The sequence below is a fragment of the Oryzias latipes genome, chromosome 20, assembly GCF_002234675.1.
Source record: "Oryzias latipes chromosome 20, ASM223467v1".
Lineage (NCBI taxonomy): Eukaryota > Metazoa > Chordata > Actinopteri > Beloniformes > Adrianichthyidae > Oryzias > Oryzias latipes.
Window position 1 is genome coordinate 20,848,138 of NC_019878.2, and position 20,715 is coordinate 20,868,852.

The 20,715-nt window shown below is 40.6% G+C and overlaps 1 protein-coding gene and 1 long non-coding RNA gene across 5 annotated transcripts in view; both read left to right on the top strand.

Moving 5' to 3' along the window:
• The first annotated feature begins 5,299 nt into the window (after nt 1–5,299).
• myc (MYC proto-oncogene, bHLH transcription factor) lies at nt 5,300–8,667 on the top strand. Of its 4 annotated transcripts, none has more exons than XM_023949883.1 (3): nt 5,300–5,476; nt 6,776–7,443; nt 7,663–8,667. In XM_023949883.1, the coding sequence occupies exons 1-3, from the start codon at nt 5,406–5,408 to the stop codon at nt 8,292–8,294; spliced, it is 1,371 nt and encodes a 456-aa protein (XP_023805651.1). In that variant the 5' UTR covers nt 5,300–5,405; the 3' UTR covers nt 8,295–8,667.
• A 515-nt stretch (nt 8,668–9,182) lies between these two features.
• Nucleotides 9,183–20,715, top strand: part of LOC110017292 — a 43,198-nt gene continuing 31,665 nt past the window's right edge. The window contains exon 1 of the long non-coding RNA XR_002292655.2: nt 9,183–9,309. This is a non-coding gene — a long non-coding RNA (uncharacterized LOC110017292). The remainder of the gene's footprint in view (nt 9,310–20,715) is intronic.

The following is a 20,715-nucleotide window of genomic DNA, read 5'->3' on the forward strand; positions in this document are numbered from 1 at the left end:
CCAACTTCCTTTGCGTTAAATTGTGTCTTGGTTGAAGGAGGAGGAGGAGCACACCCTCCATCCGTCAATACGTGTCTGCCGATGTGTTGGTCTGACTGCCGTGAGTGCAGCGTGTGCACATGTTCATCACACGCCATCAGCTCTTCTGGGAGTCGGATCACTCTCTCTGTGCTGATGGAGGAGAAAACACGGATTCAGGACGTGTAAAGGTTTCTTTAGATGTTTACGCAGCATGTTGCTGTGGTCGGGCCTGAATGAAGAAAGCTTTTAGATTTGATTAAATGGTTAAAAACTCACACAATTGACTCATTTGTAAATTGAAGAAGTAGAAAATGACCCAAAAGATCCAAATGAAACTATTTTACCAAAAAAATTCAAAAGTATTCATGAAATTGACCTTTCTAATCCAGAAATGGGCATTTTTTTATATTATTAAAGGTTCATCTTGAATAAAATCAAGCACTCCCTTTGACTTTAAGGGACAAATTGTATTTAAGCACACTATTTGTTTGTTAATTTGATTTAAATAAAATGTTTCAGCATCAAAGGTTTATGTTTTTTATATAATTTAAGATAAGTAATCATGGCACTAGCACCCCACATTTCAAGATTCTAATGAGTGTTTTAATTTATTTGTTTTGTCAAAAAAAACAAACTAAAAAGTGGGGGGAATTTGTAATTTGCATTTAAAATCTCTGTCCATCAAGAAAGGCCGCCGCTCTAAAAGCATCTCTCCGTGAGCCCGACTGCAAATATCCGGAGACAATAAGAAGCCCAACCACAGCATCTGCTGGTTATGATCAATATCCTCCTCACAACCTCCCGGGGGGGGGCAGGAAACACATGAGAGAATGACAGAGGGGGGCACAGAAGAAAAAAAAAGCAGATGGTGCAATTTCAGTTTGGGAAATTCCTTCCCTGCTTTCTGAAAGCAGGAGGAACTCATAAAATGCATCTTTAATGTTTCTTAGCTCCCCGACCGGCAGACTCTGTAACGACCAAAACACCTGTTTCCATCCAAAAACGGTGTCAAATACACTAACTGACAGATGTTTGAAGGATTTTATATCACATTTATTACTTTTCAATCCAGTCCAATTAAGATAAATATTCAGGGACTCGTAATTATGATTATTTCATTATTTAAACCACGAATCATCCAATGTGTTTTGACTGGAAAACAAATTAAATTAAGTTTTATGTGCAAGTATGACAACAGAAAGGTGTATTTTCTCCATAATTATTAAGTTTTTTATGGTTTCATGTAAAAAAGGAACCCTCTCTTTAGGTTGTCTTGGGTTTATTGGGAATTTAAATGTAAACAGTAAATGTTTGCAGCTTCATTTGATCTGAAAATGATGAGAAACGGATTGTTTTAGACAAATTTTCTCAAAAGTCCACATTTATTGTGAGATTCGTCTTCGTTCTCAGTTCCACAGCTGCTTACATTATCCAAATTGTTCTATTTTGACTCAGTAAAAAGAGCAGCAAAAGAGGCAAAGCCTGAAACTGGGATGTAAAAAGGATTTGACGTCAAAACCAATGGCAAAAATGCCCAAAAGTGCATCTAAATGTTAAGCTATTTGCTGTCAAACTTTTTCTTTTTTCATTTGTTTTTGGAAAATCATATTTTACTCCCAAACCAACAGTTTAAATAACAAGACTGCCTTTTATTATCTTGCTTGTTTAATGTCTTTCATTAGAAAAAACAATTTTTACTACTACTTTATCATTTAGCAAGTCTATTGATGAAACTTGATTATATGACTATGTTGTAATTGCAATTATTTATTGATTTTTTTGACAGAGAGAGAGAGAGAGAGAGAGAGAGAGAGAGAGAGAGAGAGAGAGAGAGAGATAGATAGAGAGATAGATAGATAGATAGATAGATAGATAGATAGATAGATAGATAGATAGATAGATAGATAGATAGATAGATAGATAGATAGATAGATAGATAGATAGATAGATAGATAGATAGATAGATAGATAGATAGATAGATAGATAGATAGATAGATAGATAGATAGATAGATAGATAGATAGATAGATAGATAGATAGATAGATAGAGCTCAGCATAAATTAGCACAACCCTTTTAAAAAGGACTAATTTAATCAGTAGCTCAATGAACAAAAGATAAACGGTTGAGGTTGAGTTTTTTATCCTCCTGAGACCCGGCCCAGTCATTTATGTCCTCTATAATGGACATTTTGTTTACCTGTATATTTCTGTCCAATCCTGTACTTTTCACAGTTCATTGATGACATTTTCGAGGATCTGTTTTTGATTTAGTTGTGTTCCAACTACCGGGGAATCACACTCTTCAGCCTCCCTGTGAAAGTCTATGCCAGGGTACTGGAGAAGACAGACAGAGAAGACAGTCCGTCCGATAGTCGAACCTCAGATCCAGGAACAACAGTTCGGTTTCCGCCCTGGTCGTGGAACAGTATAACAGCTCTACACCCTCTTTAGGGTGCTGGAGGGATTGCGGGAGTTCGCTCATCCAGTCCAGATTTGTGGATTTGGAGAAGGCGTTCGACTGCGTCCCCCGTATCCTGTGGAGGGTGCTATGGGATTATGGGGTCCGGGGAGCCTTACTGAGGGCTGTCCGGTCTCTGCATGACCGGAGCAAGAGCTTGGTTCCCATAGTCCGCAGTAAGTCAAACCTGATACCAGTGCATGTTGGACTCCGGCAGGGATGCTCTTTATCACTGGTTCTGTTCATAGTTTTTATGGACAGAATTTCTAGGACACAGGCAGGGGGTGGAGGGAACTGGTTTGGGGACCACAGGGTTTCATCTCTGCTCTTTGCAGATGATGTTGTCCTGTTGACTTCATCAAGCTGGGACCTCCAGCGTGCACTGGGGCGGTTTGTGGCCGAGTGTGAAGCGGCTGGGATGAGGGTCAGCACCGCTAAATCTGAGGCCATGGTTCTTGACCGAAGAAAGGTAGTTTGCCCTTTCTTGGTGGGTGGAGTATCCCTGCCCCAGGTGGAGGATTTTAAATATCTTGGGGTCTTGTCCATGAGTGGGGGAAGACAGGAGCATGTGATTGACAGGTGGATCGGAGCAGCGTCCATAGTTATGCGGTCACTGTTTCGGTCCGTTGTGGTGAGGAGAAAGCTGAGCCAATAAGCAAAGCTCTCAATTTACCGGTCGATCTTCCTCTGTAGCAGATGGTCCAACAAGTAACAGAAGAGTGATGCAGAATTTTATTGTTTTAGAACAAAATTGAATGTTTTTTGGGTGAATATCACTCTAAAGATTTAATCTGCTCCTTTTTTCTGATTTTCCAAATTGACTTCTATTTTCACAGGAATATCGTCCTGTTGTCCTCTACAGTGGACATGTTGGGAAATTAAAATAAAAAACATTTTTAAAAAAATTAAAATTGTAAGGTGTTTTTTTTAGGCCCAAATAGATAGGAAATCACACAAAAACAAAAATTGTAAGACACTTTTTTTCCCTCGGTTCTCAAGAGGATATAACAATTCTTTAACTCCATAACATGAAGTTAAGGTTAATGATCTAATTTAGATCACATAATCTTCAGTTTGACTTAAATTGGTTGAAGCTGCAACAAAAGCTACTATATCTAGTATATCACCGTCATCATTTTTAAGAACAGCATCAAGTCTTCTAGGCATGGAAGGAACAAGTTGGCGACATATTGCAACATCTATCTTTGTCTGTTCTTTAAGAAGAACCTCTTTTGGAGCCTGGATGCTGGATGGTGAGGATGCTGAACTTGTGGCTTCAGAATTCCTCACGGGTGTTTGATCGAGTTCAGATCAGGGGACATACTTGGCCATTTAATCAACTTCACCCTGTTCTTCAGAAATGCAACAGTGGCTTTAGAAGTGGGTTTTGGATCATTGTCATGTTGGAAAAGTGCTAAACGTCCGAGTGCATGAAGTGATGGCAGCATCTTCTCCTTCAGTGAAGAGCCGTACATTGTTGAGTTCATGACACAGTCGATGAAATGCAGCCCCCCCCCCTTCACATCAGCAGCACTCATGCAGCCCCACATAATGACACTGCCACCACCGTGTTTCACTGTAGGCACCATGCTTTTTTCTTTGAAATTCCTCACCTTTTCAACAAGCGACGATCTTTGTCTCATCACTCTAGAGTTTTCAGTCCCAGTAGTCTTCATCTTTTTCAGCATGAACCCTAGCAAGTTCTAAGCGTGCTTTTTTGTGCATGGGCTTTAGAAGAGGCTTCCTTCGTAGATGATAACCATGCACGCCATTCCTCTGCAGTGTGAGCCGTATGGTGTCACGGGAAACAGGTACTCCAGTTTGGCTTTCTACTGCTTTAGCTAACTGCAGTGAACTTGCATGTCGATATTCTTCAGCCCGTCTCATCAGAAGATGCTCCTGTCGAGGTGTTAGCTTCGGTGGACGGCCTGGGCGTCTCTGTAAGGTGGTTGCACTTACATCTTTATTCATTTTTTGGAGCCGTTTTTATACCGTATTTTGAGTAATATGTAAAGCTTTGCAGATCTTCTTGTAGCCGTCACCTTTTTTGTGCAAAGAAATGTTTTCCTTACTTGGATTTTGGGACAATTCTTTTCCATGGGGAACCATTGCTGACAGCATGAAATGGGAAGGACTTTTCTTTGTTAAGAAATACCCTTTTAAAGAAATACCCTGGGTGCTGGACACCTCTTAAATTAATCATTAGACTGAATGCCTGTTAATTAGAATTTTGTAGTCTTAAGTTTGGCTTTTCTTCCTACTGGGGTGTAGGAAGAAAAGTGTTTGAATTAATTTGTTAGAAAAATCACTTTAACATATCTTTTTTGCAATTATGTGGCCCATGTATTTTGTATTTCACAGAAACAAATGTAGTCATTTATGCTGAGCACTGTGTGTGTGTGTGTGTGTGTGTGTGTGTGTGTGTGTGTGTGTGTGTGTGTGTGTGTGTGTGTGTGTGTGTGTGTGTGTGTGTGTGTGTGTGTGTGTGTGTGTGTGTGTGTATAACAATTGTTTTTACCCATTATTTTTTCAAGCAATGTTTGTTTCTCAAATATATTTGAAAATTTAATTTCAGATGCCGCTATTTGTCTTGTTTTTTTTATTTATTTAATTTCTCAAAATTTTAAATAAAATACTTTAAATCCTTTTTATTGAACCAACTGTTGATTCAGGCTTGATTTCATCAGTGATTTCCTCTGTGCTCCCTGTGACCTTTAACCCACTGCTTTGCAACCTTTGAACGGCAGAGGGCGCTCGAGGCGCGTCTAACCTCCTCCCGCGTTTCCACGTCGCAGCACCGTCCTTCCAACCATCTGATTTCTCTAATTGCTTCCTTCCTGTAGTTAATTGGTGTCAATCGGTTCAGCGCACAAACGAAATACATTCTGTTAAAGAATCGGGAGATACCTCACACCTTTAGTGTTTATGCGTGAAGAAAACACAAAACTGCAGAAATTGACTTTTGGTCCAATTTCAGATTCTGAGCTGCAATCAAGGTAAGCTTCTGCACCTGTGATGCACCTTCAGCTGTAGATGAAGCACATCTACTTCAGTTAGATAATTAAACAACAGATTTGTATTGGAGATTAAATTAATAAAATAAGTGTTACATATAAATATATCAGCTGATTGTAGATGTCATGAGTCAGCTACAAAAGATTAGGCGGGGTTTGGTAAAATAGTGCCCACTTGGGTCACTATTATTTACAAGAAATGACTTATGTACAACATTTTTGTATAATATATTTTCAAAAGTGGTATTGTGCTGCAAAAGTAAAGATGTTTGAGTTACAAAATGTAAAAAAAATGTTAATAGAAGTTAGTTTTATTCTCACTTCATATGTTTAAATCAAATCCCATATTTGCCTTTTTCTTATAAAATAGTTGTGTAATGTTGAATTATTGACTTAATGTTTTTATATCAATCTTTTTTTTAATTTTAAGACTTTTAATACAATTTCCACACACAAATAAAGTTTAATTGTAAGAAAAATAAGGAAAAATCTTTTATTTTGTATATTTGTCATTTTTCTGCCTAATGAATCTTCATCTATAGGGGAGTTTTTGTGGTTAATCTTGAGTTGTAGTTTGTGTTAAAGCTACCATCAGATTTTCTCTTACCTAAAATAGCCCCTCCCCCTACTCTAGACCCACGTTTGTTGGTAAAATAAAAACGTCCACAAAGTGTACAGACATATTTAAAAAAATAATATCGGTGTAAAAATGAATTTCAAGTAAGATTATGTCAGAAAAACGTGAATAAATATGACAGGAAATTCTCCTGGAGCCCAGACGAATATTCGCGGCAAAAAGAGAAGCGGAAGGAAACGGGCGGTGATGCGGTCGTATATATTTGCGGCGCCTGGGCCGCTCAGCTGTGAGTCTCACGTTGCTGATGACAGAGAGCGCGTCGCTGCTGCAGCGAAGCTCCACACGACGGATTTTAATGCTCGCGCACAGGAATATTTCGCCTCTTCAGCGCTCCGCCTGCTTTGCGCCAATTTCAACTCTTTTAAGAGACATTTAAAAAAACAAAACAAAAAAAAAAGGTAAGGGAGGGGTGGGTTTCAGCACCTTCCCACGCCAATTTAGCGCAGTTACCAGCAGAGTCTGGAACTTCTTTCTTCGGCGGCTCGGTCAGGTTCAGGCGCCTGCTGCAGCGCTGGTGCATGCAGGGTAATGTGTGCACGTAGGGTCGGTGCTTGTGGAGTGACCATGTGATCTTGGTTTCACGCCAAGCAGCTGCCGCGAACCTCTCCAAGAAGCCCCACTAATCCGTTCTCTCCTCCAACCAGATTTCGGCGTAGGGACACCATCATGCCGCTGAATTCAAGTTTGGCGAGTAAAAATTATGACTACGACTATGACTCCCTCCAGCCCTATTTCTACTGCGATAACGAGGAGGAGGATTTCTACCCTCAGCAGCCGCAGCCTCCGGCACCGAGCGAGGACATCTGGAAAAAATTTGAACTGCTGCCGACCCCTCCCCTCTCCCCGAGCCGCCGACCGTCCCTGTCCAGCCTCTTCCCCTCCACGGCGGATCAGCTGGAGATGGTGACGGAGTTCCTGGGCGACGACGTGGTCAACCAGAGCATCATCTGCGACTCCGACTACTCCCAGACCTTCCTCAAGTCCATCATCATCCAGGACTGCATGTGGAGCGGCTTCTCCGCCACGGCCAAGCTGAAGAAGGTGGTCTCGGAGCGGCTGGCGTCGCTGCACGCCGCGCGGAAGGACACGCCGGCGGCGGACTGCGCCGACCCCGCCGGGAGTGGCGCGGCGTGGAAGCTGAACAGCAGCTACCTGCAGGATCTGAACACGTCCGCGGCGGAGTGCATCGACCCGTCCGTGGTGTTCCCGTTCCCGGTGGCGGAGACGCCCAAGCAGAGCGCGGGGACGCCGCCCGTGAAGGATCTGGGGCTGGACACGCCGCCGAACAGCGGCAGCAGCTGCAGTGACTCAGGTGAGCTGCACGTGCCTTCATCACGCAGACACACCCCTCTGAGCTGCAGCTGCAGGCTGCAGCCCCCCTCTGCAGGAGGGGACCACCATTAGGCAGGAATCTAGGAGTTGGTGATTGAGATCAGGTTGTCAGGGAGGAGCGGTTACACCCATGACATGACAGCTGATATGAACCTGCATGTTCTTTAGAGATGCTCTAACTCATTTCCTCTTTTTGCAGAAGATGATGATGATGATGAGGATGAAGAAGAGGAGGAGGAGGATGACGACGAGGAGGACCAGGAGGAAGAGGAGATTGATGTGGTGACGGTGGAGAAGAGGCAGGCTGTGAAACGCTGTGAACCCAGCCCGCTGGAGACCAGGCATCACAGTCCTCTAGTGCTGAAGCGCTGCCACGTCTCCACCCATCAGCATAATTATGCCGCCCATCCATCCATGAGGCACGAGCAGCGGGCTGTCAAAAGGCTGAAACTGGAGAGCAGCAGCGGTGGAGGAGGAGGAGGAGGAAGCAGCAGCCATGGTAGGGTCCTCAAACAAATCAGCAGCAACCGCAAGTGTTCGAGTCCCCGGACGTCTGACACCGAGGACTACGACAAAAGGAGGACTCATAACGTTCTGGAGCGTCAGAGGAGGAACGAGCTCAAGTTGAGCTTCTTCGCACTGCGAGATGAGATCCCAGAGGTGGCGAACAACGAGAAGGCCGCCAAAGTGGTGATCCTGAAGAAGGCGACGGAGTGCATCTACAGCATGCAGTCCGACGAGCAGAGACTCATCTCATTCAAAGAGCAACTGAGGAGGAAATCTGAACTTTTGAAGCAGAGACTGGCACAGCTGCAGGGCTCTCGAGCTTAAATTGATAGCAGACTTTTTGTTTGTTTGTTTTCCTTAAAAAAAGTTCATGACTTGATGTACAGTTGTTGTTGCATGCAAATGCAAAAAAATGGTTGGTCTGGAATCTCATTTGATTTCAATGTTGAAACTGCCTCAGCTGACGTTATGGGTGGATTAAGATATTTAAAATTTTATTTTTATTAATAAAATGTTAAAATGGAACCATCCTGTTTGGAGGTTCCAACTAAAATATAAATTTTTACTTTTGTTTTTTTGTATATATTTCCTAAGAAAATGTATTTTTGGAACTCGATTGTCTGGATGTTCAGACTCACTGTTTGGCTTTTTCATTATGTTCATAGGTTCTTTTTGAAATATAAAATGTTTTCTTGAAGATGTGTCCTGATTCTCATCTATTCCATGCATTCACACAAGTGGGGGGATAGTGCATCACTTAAGCAATAGACTGACGTATTTAGATGTGTATCTGTAGTTTAAGTATACGAATGAAATATAATTTAGGATTATTGCTATTTTGCGCAAACTACCTATCTTCTTCTTTGCACAAACTACCTATATAGGTCATAAATTCAGACTTATGTTTACATATACTGTACTTATTAACGTTAGATACTCAAGATTGTTAAATTGATTTAAAAAATTTAGTCCAAAAGTCAAGTAATGGAACATCTGCACATGTTTTGGCTTCATAGAACTCGATTATTTAACTTAATTAAAAACTATATAAATCAGTTCTTCGTTAAAAATCTGATTATTTTTAGTTTAAATATTTATCAAATGTGGGGAATACTACAAATACTGATAAATATGGTCGCAAAAAAAAGACGTTTCAGACGTTTATGTTGTGGCTGGTTTTCCAGTCTTCCCGTGACGTCACGCGTTGTTTCCCTAACTCCCCCCTGAGCGCGTGGTCCCGGGCGCGAGCCGAGAGCCGCGCGGTGGATCTCTGCTCCACCAGAAACACGGACTATAAACACAAAGAAGCCGCGCCATCAGGAGCTGGACACCGGACCCGGTAAGGATGCTGCATCTTGTCCCGGGTTTAAAAAAATTCACCTTAAGAGACAACACAAACAGGTTTGTTTACATAAACAGATAAATCGGTGTGTTATTGTTTGGAAGAAATGAGTCGCGGTAAATGCGGGGTTTTGGGGGGGGGGGGTTAATGTGGAGGTGATGGGTGGTTGAAATCAGTGTAAAGGCGGACGGTGAGGAGGTTTAGTCCTCAGCCAGGAGGACGGGTTTTGTTCTCGCCCTCGTTCCCCATTGTCTCTCCAACTCCTGGTGAATGCTGCAGCTCGGAGGTGTGGTTGTCTGCAGCACGTGCTGCGTGTCTGCTTTCCAGTGATCAGTCTGTGATCAGATGCTTTCTTTCTGCTGGGATTGCATCTTTTTTGGTCTCCATGGAAAACGTGGTCCTGCAGCTATCACAGCTCTCCTCCAAACAAAAGGCATCTGTCATATTACGCAATAAAGGTTTTGTCAATGCACTGTTTATAGGGAGGATAGAAGTTTGTGAAACTATCTGCGAATGCGACTGCTTCAGGGGAGATGGAGGAGCAGCAAACATCCACCCCGATGAAGCGTCATCCTGCAAAACATTGAATCCTTTTTATCTACATAATGCACAGAGCAAAAGAATCTTCATTTGTTAGTTCTGGATGGATTTTATGTCAGTGAATCAAAATGAACCCATATCGACAATAAATCGCACCACAAATTAGTATGGAGTTAATTCAGTCTCAATAATCAGAAATGCACACAACATATTTCACAAATACACACGCTCCGATTCACAAATGTCATTTTATGCAAACGTGAAAAATAAATTCGGAAATACACACCCTGTGTTTCACAAACACACAGATTGTGTTTCACACATGCACACTAAATGTTTTACAAATGCACAATAAGTGTTTCTCACAAATGTGCACACTGTTTTTCACAAAAACATTTTAGAAATTCACAATAAATGTATCAGAAATGCACAGTAAGTGCTTCACAAACATGATTTTTAGGTACACATGTGATGTGAACTCACAGATCATTCGAATTGCAGACTGTGCATTCAAAATCCCGTTCTCATTTGTGAATCTCCCCGTGTGTGTGAGAGATTTTTCTACGGTGAATATTGAGACTCATCTGACGGAGCGGGTCAACTAATGTCACCATTGGCTAGTGAATCTGTCAATCAAACTCATCGGGAAAGCAGGCGGGTTCGCTTTTGGCCAATCGAATGGCCCCTTACACTCTTCACTTTCAAAGTGACGAGGGAGGGAGCTGTTCAGCACAGCAGTTGAAAGGACGCGGGCGGCAAACATGGCGGAGAGGTCTTCTGAACGGGATCAGTCTCAGCCCGTAAGTAATGCATTTATTTGATCATTCCCTCGTTGTACGTCCTGTAATGTTATTGAATACTAAGTTGAAGCGTTCTCCTTTGCCAAGTGACATGTGTGAATGCTTTATGAACACTGCAGCCGAGTCGTTTGCAGAGTACCCCCACCGCAAATTAGCTTAGCTTTGTTTTGCTTAGCCTGTGCAAGTTGTGGCTGTGTGAGTGTGAGTGAAGTTCAAGCCGGTGTCGGTTCAAGCTAGCGTCTATAGCCAATGATCTGTAGGTTCTTAACATGATTCATAAGGAACTAAGGGGAAAAGCATGCCGGATTTACAGCAGCAAAGAAAGTTTAATAAAAAGTATTGATTTGGAGACGGCGATTTGTTTAAACACTGATGCTATGCTATGCTAACTAGCTAGTTGTTCCGTGTGCTGCCTTTATGTAAACGCGATCCGGGTTAAAGTTAGACACAGCATTTTCACAACCCAGACTTTAATAAGACGGGGTGGACTGTGCAACAAAGTTAATTCATGACATTCATGAAAACGGCATTTTTTAAATATAACATACATGAATCCACTGTTGAATGAAAGAAGCCTCATTAAGTTTCTAACGTTAGAACCCGTATTCATTGTGATGACCAGCCCTGTGAGATTGTGTCAGAGTGACAGCCACTAAAATCCCCGTATCTTTACTTCCAATGACGTAATGACAAGAATCCCAAACATTATGTTTTTAGGCTGTTTTGTAGTCGATAAGTAGTCACAGAAAGGGTGGATGGGAGAAATCAGCTGTCAACAGTGATTAGAGTAGAAGTTACTGTAAGTATTACTCACAGGCTTCCTGTGATCAGTGTCTTGTCTCTGATTTTTTTTAAAGGTGTTCTTTACTACAAGCTCAAGTAATCATAGCAAGAGTGTTTTAAAAAATTCCCCTTTCATATATTTGAAAATTATGTAATTTAAGATAAGACAGCTAAATGATCTAATCCATGTTTGTTGTGTTTTTATTTATTCTCTAGGAATTACTGAAGCGTGACAGCGTGACAATCTTTTGTTCCTCGTGCCATCAGGCAATACAACTCTCTGGCAGGGCATCTTACAAGTAATTTCTTTTAATTTAACCCACTGATTTTCCAATTATTTACCTTTTTTTTATCAATCTTTTTATTTTGTGATATTTCTATTTGTAATGCATGTGTGTTTATGTGTTTTTTTAAGATGGCCATTTTAAAAAAAATTCCTCAGGGATTATTAAATACCCTTCTATTCTATTCTATTTCATATTTTATCATCCTGTTGTATTACTGTTTAACCTGTCAATTGGGAATTTAGCATTTTTGCCCCTGTAAATATCTGTCAGTTGAAAGTATTTGTACTTGTATTCCATAGATCTTGTACCTGAGAAGATAGCAGAGAACAACTGTGCAGACACCCACTTGGCCTTCTTCAGTGACGCTGTGAACGTTTATGGCTTTCCTCTGAGGTATTCATGTCATTCATAAAGAAATATTTTATTCACATATCAGGCAGTATAAGTACTTGGTTATTTGTACAAAAATAAAATTACTTTTTTTAGACTCCTCTCCATAAACAAAGGCAACTCTAAAACTTTCCCCTCATGAATAACATTTTACCCCCCCTTAACAGTCTCTCTCACCTCATTTTTTTCCCCAGAGATACATGTAACCCACTCCTGCAATTTTTTTAACCTAGAAATTCTACTTATTGGCATCATACATAAGAACATTACATTTTAAACTGATGTGTACCGTATTGGCGATGCATTTGTAATTATGTGTTTGAGACATGATTTTCATGTTATTGTCAGGGTGAGAGGAGATCACGGAGGAGAAAATGTGGGCATAGCCGAGTTAATGCTCACAGTACGTAGAACTGACACAAACAGCTTCATTGCAGGAAAAGTGTACACACAATCAACGGTGAGTTGAACCTAGTTTTAGAAGCTTTAATATATACACAGGGCTCCAGACTGCGTCCATTTGGTCGCATTTTGCGACCAAAATTTGAGAGTGTGCGACTGAATTTTACACCCAGTTGCACATGTGCTACCAGTAAATTTGCCTCCTCCACCCTCCGTATTTTTTATACATTAAACATGAAAGGAGCACGTCAATGATCGATGAAATGAGAGATGAAATCATCAATGAGACGCGAGCGCACACGCACGCAGGCAGACACACACACTCGCGCGAATACTCATGAGACTGGAGCACACGCGAGCACACACTCGCGTTTCATTGAGTGATGCCTGAGGCGGCCAATGCGTGTGGGAAGAATAGGGAAAGTCACTGCAAGTGGCTAAAATATGTGGAGGGGCGGGGCCTAACATCCGTGGGAAGGAAACGGAGACAAATATCATCACAACCTGATATGTGCGTCTGAGCTATGAGCAAGCGAACTATTGATTCGTTCTTCCGACCTGCAGCTAGTGTACCAGTGACAGAGTGTACAGCAGGGGTCTCAAACTCGTATGAAATCGAATCTGCAGCGAGACTGAAAGAGACCAGGAATTAGGAGTTGTCTTGGGATGGATGTAGCCTTTTTTTAATCAGTTGGTATTTTAAATTATTTTAATTGATCAGTGAACTACAAAAAACCCATCAGGACGCATGTCCCATAATGCATTGTTTTTTAGTCTGTAGGGCAGCTTTTAGTCAGTTCAATACTAAATTTCCAGCTGCGTTCGCTCTGATTGGTGTCTTGCTCTCACCCCTTTCTCGTGATATTTTTGTTTTGATTGACAGGTGATGTTGGAGCAAAAACAAAAATATACGTCACACACCAGGTGATCTGTGCAGGGTTGCGTCCATCTGGGTGATCTCAAACACGCTTATTGTGCATCTTGACTGAACCTATTTGGTGTCACCAACATGAATTTCCATCCTCTAATATTTACATACATTTAAGTCTTGTTTGAAACTGTGAAATTACGAAAGGTTACTACGGTAATCACTTGTTACTAAAAACTTTTTTTTATTCTAAATGTATGGTATTTTTTTTACTATTTTTACTTAGTTGTACTGTCGTGACAGCGATGGTGATGTCAGTTTACCTTCATGTTGCATCTTCAAAAGTGCAGATTAAAATGTGACACTGAATTAGAAACAGCACATTGTAATTTCTGCATCTATTATTAAAGTATTTATTTGTAATACAGTGGAAATTAGTAGATTTGGTTAGAATGTTGATTTACGGTATGCGCCCCTAAATTTTCTGGTTGTGCCCCTAAAATTTTCAGTTAGGGGCCACTATGCTCCTAGTGAAAAAAGTTAGTCTCGTGCCCTGATACATAAAAGTGAATGATGTATTAAAAATAAATCTGACAATATAATATTTCTTTTTGCTTTTTTCCAAATACAGGATTGAGCTCCTCTGGTGTGATGTCTTCATGAGTGTTACTGGTTTATATTACAACATCCTGCACTCTCCTGAGGACCAAGACTTTCTCAATATCAGTCACATCACGTATTCTGCTGCCATTACATTTTTCTACCACACATTCAGGCCAGTTTGGATGTCTTTAGTGACGCGTGGGACACCCATCCAATCAGGACGGAGCAAAGCATGACACCAAATCAGCTGTGGCAGTTGGGCTTGACCCAGAACCCTGTTTCTGATCCCCGGGTAAATGCTTTATTTAATCTCACTGTACTGGACAACTGATTTGTGTGCAGTTTGACTAAAGTGGAAAGTATCAAGAAGAGTATCATGAAATCATAATGACTACAGTGAATATTCATCGAAAATGAATGAAAAGGATTATTGTTGTGTGGTGCAAACAATTTCCCTAAATTGTTTGTTTGTAGGAAGAATAGCACATCTGCAAGTTCAAAATGCATCACAATGCATGGCCTTATGAGCCATCAGATGTACTAATGTCACTACTTTGTTAAGGTTCACTTATTTGCAAATTATAAACAGTTATGGAGATATGAGGTCTGCCTGCAAGCAACAATATAAGTTATTATTAGTCGGTCACTGTTCCTACATAATCTAAAACACAAAAAAAACAGTGCTGTTCATAAACAGTATCTTTTTTCTTTTTTTTTTTGTCAGGGTATGCTGGTTCCAGAGATTGAATGGGAGGAGAGTGGATCCATGACTGAACCTCATCCTGGGATCAATGTCCTGGTATGGGACAGTCCTCTTTTGGGTCCACAAATGTTGGAACTGCAAGACGACATCAATCCATTGTGGAATTCAGACCGTTTGGGAGTGGACCTACATCTTTACTGTCCAGTGCGTTTAGAACTTAATTTAGGCGACGTAATTACATACAGAAGAAGAGAGACTGAGGGGAGTAAGACAGAGTTCAAATCAATACTGCTGTATTGTTCAAGGGACTTCATTGTATGTAAGGATGTTATGAAAATTAGTTCCAGTTTAAATAAAATTCAAATCAGTAGAGATCCCACATTTGCTTAAATTTTGATGTTTTAATCTGTCCATGTTTTCACTGAATTTTACTCTGCAATAAAGGGTGAATGTTTGCACTTTGTTGTTCTATGACCATCTTTTGTTGTGTAGTATTTAACCAGCTATAAAACCCAGAGAGATGAGGATCTTTTTTGCAAGGGTGACCTGGCCAAGAGGTGTATATGTATATGGTTACAATATAAAATCAATTACATTTGAGTTATTAAAAAAATAAAATTAAGGTCAAGCCAAGTGACTTCGGGCTGAGCAGGGGATGTGTATTGGGTATCTGTGATTGACAGTGAGATGAACTTGAGGTAATGTAGTCCCACTGCGTGGTACGGAGCAAAGTGATGCCAGTTTCTCCACAAAACCTGTGGAAGTTGAAGATTTTTCTCCTCCACCTTCATATGATCAAAACCGTGTCTGAGTGTTGAAATGACGCTAGCATGAAAGCTAAGAGAATAACGTACAAACAATCCCGAGTGAAACGTTCATTGTAAATCCCATGACCAGTACAGAGTTCGATGGATTCTATGTCAACTGCATTCAACCACTGTTGCCTTGCTCCCAGGTCCACTGAAAAGTTGCACAAGCCAGTAATTTTTGACAACCGAAGGCAATAAACCGACAAGCCATGCTAGGGCTAACACGCTAACGACCGACTGGTACAGAATCAAATATGGGCGGGGCTTTTGCCACCCGCAGAAAGCGTAGAGAAAGTGTAAGGGGCCATTCGATTGGCCAAAAGCGAACCCGCCTGCTTTCCCGATGAGTTTGATTGACAGATTCACTAGCCAATGGTGAGATTAGTTGACCCGCTCCGTCAGATGAGTCTCAATATTCACCGTAGAAAAATCTCTCACACACACGGGGAGATTCACAAACGAGAACGGGATTTTGAATGCACAGTTTGCAGTTCGAATGATCTGTGAGTTCACATCACATGTGTACCTAAAAATCACGTTTGTGAAGCACTTACTGTGCATTTCTGATACATTTATTGTGAATTTCTAAAATGTTTTTTGTGAAACACAGTGTGCACATTTGTGAGAAACACTTATTGTGCATTTGTAAAACATTTAGTGTGCATGTGTGAAACACAATCTGTGTGTTTGTGAAACACAGGGTGTGTATTTCCGAATTTATTTTTCACGTTTGCATAAAATGACATTTGTGAATCGGAGCGTGTGCATTTGTAAAACCGGTTGTGTGCATTTCTGATTATTGAGACTGAATTAACTCCATAAATTAGGACTTAAATTAAATAGTTACACCTCTACATGATTGACTTTCGTGCATGCAATTGATATTAGCCCTAAAAGGACAGTCCAGAACCAGTCTTGCAACCCTATCCTTCACTAAGTTTGTAAGGTCTTTTTTGGCTGCAAACAATGACAATGGTCCAAGTAACACAAGACTATAAACCGCAGAACCAATCTTTCTGTTGACAAAGAATTAGCATTGTGTCTAACTATTGAAATGTTCCTACTAGTTGTATTAACGAGGTTACTTATATGTGTTGTCCATGCCATTGTTTGATCTAATGTTATATCTAACAGTTAACTTCAATTGACCAATTCTGTAGAGCATATAACTTGTGGTCGGAATGCTTTGAGCCCAAAAACATTCAGTTTTACTTGTTTTCTACCATCCATTCAGAAACAGACATTAGCTCCTGTTGTTGCCGGATATTACTGATCTGAACAAAGCTAGAGGAGGAGACTGATATGTTTGTATAGTCTTTAGTAGCTTTCAAGCAGCTCTGGTACAACTTTGAGTAGTTTGCACTTTAAGTTAGTATTAATATGTTTTAAAGAAAGCATACTACAAAACGTAACGATGAAAGGATTGTAAGTTGTGAGTAATCTGTGAGACAGCACTGAGCCCCCACCTAGATTTCCACAAAATGGTTTTACTTTATGGTTAGGAATAACTGTCACATTAAACCACATTTCAGTGGTTCATATTTCAACAGATACAAAAACTTGCATCACACAGACAGACAGACGGGGGGGGACAGGCTTTTTTTTTAAACTGTTTCTAATCACCGGCAACCTTTTACCTGAGTTCTACCAAAAACTGCAGTGATGATGTTCACCCAAGAATCAATTAGAATTTTACCACTTCAGAGCCAGAATATCTTAGTGAGTCACCAAGTTATAGCATTGTAGTTGGCACACAGTTACTGATACTCAGCTTACCTAACATGCAGTAATCAGAGCCGTAGTTTGACAGGCATTTTAAGAAAAAAACGTTTTTTTTTACATCTAGAATGAAGCATCTTCTATCCGCCTGCTATAGATGGGCTGAAAATTACGTCACAGAACTTCCTGTCAGCCATGCCGAAAGGCAAGCAAACAGTTACAACCGCTAGCAACAATCAACAGGCTGTATAATTTTTTTACATTTGAGGCGCAACGATGACCTGTGGTGTTTATGGTCAATCATCAGATTGTCGATATTATAGATTACCTGCAGTCATCAAGGAGAAACAACCAAAAATGTATCGACTGAGCGACAGGAGACAAAATTAGAAGGACGTGATTCAAATGATTCTGGTTAATCAACAAATTTGCTCAAAGATCAGTTAGAATTAGCTAATATTAACTATACTCTAGTTTTATGTACTTAAAAAGTTGCTGGTGTAAATGTTTAGGGAAGAATTGTAGTGAATTGCATTAATACATTGTGTACTCGAGTGTGTAATGTTGTGAGCAAATGCAGGACTAATTTTTTGTCTGATTCTGTTTTCATATATGTAAAGACAACTCACTTATTGCAACCCGTCTATGGTTTCTGTGTATTATTTCAAGGCAGGTTTTTATTTTCAGAAGTTTTTTTTTCTTCGTTTCCTCGAGTGTTTCTAATGTGAGAAGTAGCAAAGCAGATCCACATCATGATAGAACCACCTCTGTGCTTTACTGTGAGTGGGATTTCCCCTAACTTTCCTTACAATATGAGCCTTTATTTTCTTTATTGTTTACTCAGTCTGTAGATGACTCTAGTTTGGTTTTTTCCTCTCCTGGCATCAGCTTGCACACATTTATATAATCTAAAAAGGTTAAGCTACATTGTATTTTCAAAAAGTGGGAAACTTCTTGTTAGATTTTGTAAAATGCTCCGGTTTGGAGCAATTCTTATTCTTGGTAGATGCTTATTTTTTTGCTTTAAAGCAGATGTCCTGCAACATACATTGAAAGAGCTTAGTAAACAACCATCTCTTGCTTGTTTTTATCTATTTCGTATCCCTCAGTAGGTTTAGTCCTCCAACAGTTTTGGTTGATCAACCCATTATGTTTTTTCAGGTTTAAAACCTCACCAAATCCTTCTTTTGTTGGCTTTTCTAGACTTCTCAAACACTCTTTGTGTTTAAAACTTGCTCTTTCTATGTGACAAAAAAATGATTGAGATGCAGCTTCTGTTTGGAAAGTTGCAGCTGTCCATATTTTGGAAACAACTGTTGCACCGGAAATGGATTACAGCCTCTTGTATTGTATGGTGGACTTGGTCATTTGTCTTCCAGATGGCTGTGAAAGTGCGTTAAGCAAGCTTTTGTTTTTCTATAACACTGAGGACAAAAGCAGACTGAGCCGCTCGGCTCAGGAGTTCTGAACGGATAAGAGGGAGAACGAGGCCAGAAACCACTTAGACACAGATTAATTAATATAATTGTCTTTTAATCTAAATATGTATAAATCTGAAAAAGAGAACATCTTTTGTTTTACTGTAAATCAGCTTCAAACACATCTAAAGGCTTAGTCATGTGCACCCATACGGCGGGGGGGTTGACCGGTACCGGTGCTGCTGGTTTTTGGGTTGTGCGGGCCGCGTGGAGGGTCGTGGAGGAGCGGACGCATGGTGAATGGAGCACAGGTGAGTCTTGCGGTTTTCCTTGAGGTTCGTGCGTCCACCTCAAGGGCCATCATGAAAATGGAACGTACCATTGTCGAGCGTGTGGCAAGTGTACCATGAAGTATTATTTGGCTTATATTAGTTGCACGCACTTATGATGTACGGGTGATGATGTCATACGGTGCCCACAGGAAAAAATCTGAATGAACATTTTGACTCCACAGGTTCACCGAGCGGTTTACGACTTTTATATTTTGTGTGCCACCTAGGGCTGCACAATATGGGGAAAAATCGCGATATGAATAATCAATATTGCAATGGCAATATAACTTGTGATACATGAAATAAAGGCAACTAAAATAGGAGGCGAACATCTAACTTAAAAAGGCTCAAATTGGTCAACAACATGAAGAGGTAAATCTGATTGGTCAAATGCATAAATGGATTTATTTGATTCATTAAATAAATACTTCAAGCCTCCATAAGATTGTTTTGGCACATTAAAGGTAACCATTATTGCAATTTTTGCTGTCTTTTGCGATATGCATGTTGCACAGCTTGATATCGCGATAACAATACATTTGTGATTTATTGTGCAGGCCTAGTGCCACCTGTGTTGAATAACACACAGCTCGATGCGGCACTGCAGTGTCATTCGTTTGTTGTGCTGAATTTTGAATCTGCACCAGTTCCACTTATGATTCAGCTCTGTGACCACAGTGGGAGACAGAAGGGGCGATTGGAGGAATAGGCCGTTACAGAACCAGTCATCTCACACAGCGGATCCAAGTGCAGTGAAGACACATCAGAGCAGCAGCACAGCGGCTGTGGGGAGAGCGAAGCAGTTTCATTTGGGTTGCACCTTTCACACACGGAGAAGGTTCAAGGAGTTTCACAGAGACGCAGAAGTTTTGCAGCTTACAGGAAAATTATATGTAAATAAAATGCAAATTAAGAATGAAACTTAAAGACCCATTTTGATGAAAATTGTGTTTTTAACATGTACTTGTGGAATTTTTCTGATGACGCTCGACAAATATAAAGAAAACTAAGCCCAAAAATGAATTTTTGAGTATCTTTTTATTCAAAGATCGTATTTCTGATGTAGAAAATATGTTGGGCGAGCACACTGCACTCCATTCTCTCAGGAATGGGGAGGGGGGCGGGGTTGCTCCATGCCAACGGTCCCACCCACAATTCAGAGGCAAATTTATAACAAACTCCTGCCACTCTGCAGAAACTATATTTCAGAAAAAAACAGATTTTTACTTTTATCATAATTAAAGGACCACCGGGAATGCTTTGAAAATAGATCAAAAGATGATCGGAGTGCGACTTTTAAGCAAAAAAAGCAATGTCATTCTAGAAACAGTTGAAGAAATTCATCAGGAAGCTGCTTCCGTCTGTGAAACTGAAAGCAATTTCACTCTGTTTGGTTCTGACTCAAGTCTACCAGCTCCATTGGTTCCTGTAGATGGTGAGCCTCTAGTACATCTGACAGGCATTTGGGTCCCACACCATTAACTGATGTATACACCCGTAGCAGAAATCTAAAACAGATTTTATATGTAAGTGGTAGTCAGTGTGAGGACAGGAGTGAATTGGTTGGTTCTCCTGGTTCTGGTTAGAGCTCTGGCATAGTTCTGAATGAATTGCACCTTTCTAACAGTGAATTTCTTTGGAAGAGCAGACAGACGACTGTGACAGCAGTCCTATCTGCAGGAGATGCAAACCTGCTCATGAGACCTCTGAGTCTATTTGATTGAAATGGACAAAATCTGATTTGTGAGC

Coding starts and splice junctions, on each gene's coding strand:
- myc (XM_023949882.1), top strand. CDS start 6,318: ATGCGGTCGTATATATTTGCGGCGCCTGGGCCGCTCAGCTGTGAGTCT. Junction 6,530..6,775: donor AAACAAAACAAAAAAAAAAG/GTAAGGGAGGGG, acceptor TCCTCCAACCAG/ATTTCGGCGTAGGGACACCA. Junction 7,444..7,662: donor CAGCAGCTGCAGTGACTCAG/GTGAGCTGCACG, acceptor CTCTTTTTGCAG/AAGATGATGATGATGATGAG.